General features: G+C 42.4%; 1 protein-coding gene across 1 annotated transcript in view; it reads left to right on the top strand.

Moving 5' to 3' along the window:
• The window catches only part of LOC101863702 (kinesin-like protein KIF13A), a gene marked incomplete at both ends in the record, with an annotated part of 14,465 nt that overhangs the window by 9,264 nt on the left and 3,075 nt on the right, over nucleotides 1–2,126 (top strand). The window contains 1 exon segment of the mRNA XM_013089483.1: nucleotides 1,285–1,431. Coding sequence (XP_012944937.1) covers nucleotides 1,285–1,431 — 147 coding nt within the window.

The following is a 2,126-nucleotide window of genomic DNA, read 5'->3' as shown; positions in this document are numbered from 1 at the left end:
TGTGTGTGTGTGTGTGTGTTTTAAACCCTTTAAAAGGTCATTCTGATAAAACGGTTTTTCTTTTCACGACCATCACTGGCAGGATCATCTTTGAGAGCGCAGGATAAAGTCTGACTATATTTGACAAAAGTCGCTTTATCTCAGTAATTTTCTGTTATCCGGGCTGTCAAGCCATTGATTGTGTTTTGATTAAATGGTTGAGATCACTGTTAGTGGAAACAAAGGGCATTTTTTACAGGGGTGGGGGGGTTGGGTTGTTTTTTTTTGTTTTTTTTAGAGAGAGAGAGAGAGAGAGAGAGAGAGAGAGAGAGAGAGAGAGAGAGAAGGGGGGATTGAAAGAGACATGGCGAGAGAGGAGATAAGGCTGAAGGAGAGAGACGGAGACAAGACAGACAGACAGACAGGCAAACATAGAGAGAGAGAGAAAGAGAGACAAAACAGAGGGAGTGAGACAGAAACAGACAGACAGAGATAGACAACAGATAGAGAAAGGGAGAGAGAGAGAGAGAAAAACAGCCCGACGGAGATATAGTACAGCAGAGAGAGAGAGAGAGAGAGAGAGAGAGAGAAACAGCCAGACGGAGATATAGTACAGCAGAGAGAGAGAGAGAGAGAGAGAGAGAGAGCGAGTCTTAGGCAACAGGCAACGTTACTCACCCACAAGCTTCCAGATCCATTACCAAGCTTGTCGAAACCATTATAATTGGAGAGAATTTTTCAAAAGCCTAAGTATTTCAATAATAAATCCTATGAGGTACTTGAATTATTTTGTTCAGGCCGGTGCCATGGTGTGGTATGTTCCTTCTTTCCTGTCAACCATCTGTCGTCCATATCTCTCCTACTTGTTTGTTTCTCAATAGACTCTTAAGCAAACCTCTTATCTTTGGCACTAATTACTTCTTTGACTATGATCTAATTGTGTTGCAAGCGCCATAAAATTCATTTGTTTGGGTTGATGATGTTTGTGGTTGTATTGTTTTCCACACATATAAATGCATAATGAAATGTCTTTTCCTCCACACTCACCCCAATCCACCTCTTCAACCTCTCCCCCCACCCCCAAATTAAAACAACAACAATAACAACAACTTTAACAAACATAACAAAACAATAACAACTACAACAAACAAAACAAAACAAAAACAACAATAAAAACAACTACAACTCCCCCCTGAAACCCTTTCCAAAAACAAAACAACAATAACAACAACTTTAACAAACAAAACAACAACAACAATTACTTTAACAAACAAACAAAACAAAACCAACCCACCCACCCACCAGGACCTGGGCCCCCCCATGGTGGGCGACCCATTCTACGAGTCCCAGGAGAACCACAACCTGATCGGCGTGGCCAACATCTTCCTGGAGTGTCTCTTCCACGACGTCAAGCTGGACTACCACGTGCCCATCATCAGCCAGCAGGGAGAGGTGAGCGGACACTCTAACTCTAACTCTATCGCCGACTCGACCGTTTCGGCCACTCTGACTATATTCGACTGTTTGAGTCACTTTTTTTTAAAAACAGCTACTTGTCAAATCGTTTTGTTGTTCTGCTTGTTTAAATGTATGAATGGTGCCTTTTTCTGATTGTTTTTCTGTTTTGTTTGGGTTGGGTTTGTTTTGGGGTTTTTGTGTGTGTGTGTTTTGGGGGGGGGGGTTTGTTTTTGTGTGTGTGTGTGTGTGTGTGTGTGTGTGTGTGTGTGTGTGTGTATGTGTGCGTGTTATGGGTGGGGGTGGGGGTGGTTAATAGGCTAATATTCTTATGGAGTGTCTCGTCCACGACGTCAAGCTCGTCTACCACGTGCCCATCATCAGCCAGCAGGGAGAGGTGAGCGGGCACTCTTAACTATTCGACTGTTTGGGTCACTTTAAAGAACAAAAAAGGCCAGGCGGACACTCTAATTCCTCCGCCAACTCGACCATTTGGGTCATTATTTTTAAAAACCCAGCAACTTGTCATGTGTTGTTGTTGTTATTCTGTTGGGGTTTTTTTTAATGTATGAATGGTGCCTTTTTCTGATTGTTTTTTCTGTTTTGTTTATGTTGGGTTTGTTTTGGGTTTTGTGTGTGTGTGTGAGTGTTTTTTTGTTGTTTTTTTTGGGTGGGGGTTCCTTTTTACTGGG

Source organism: Aplysia californica, unplaced genomic scaffold, assembly GCF_000002075.1.
Source record: "Aplysia californica isolate F4 #8 unplaced genomic scaffold, AplCal3.0 scaffold00961, whole genome shotgun sequence".
In the NCBI taxonomy this organism is placed as follows: domain Eukaryota; kingdom Metazoa; phylum Mollusca; class Gastropoda; order Aplysiida; family Aplysiidae; genus Aplysia; species Aplysia californica.
Note: the sequence above shows the minus strand (reverse complement) of the source record. Positions and strands in the feature narration are given on the sequence as shown.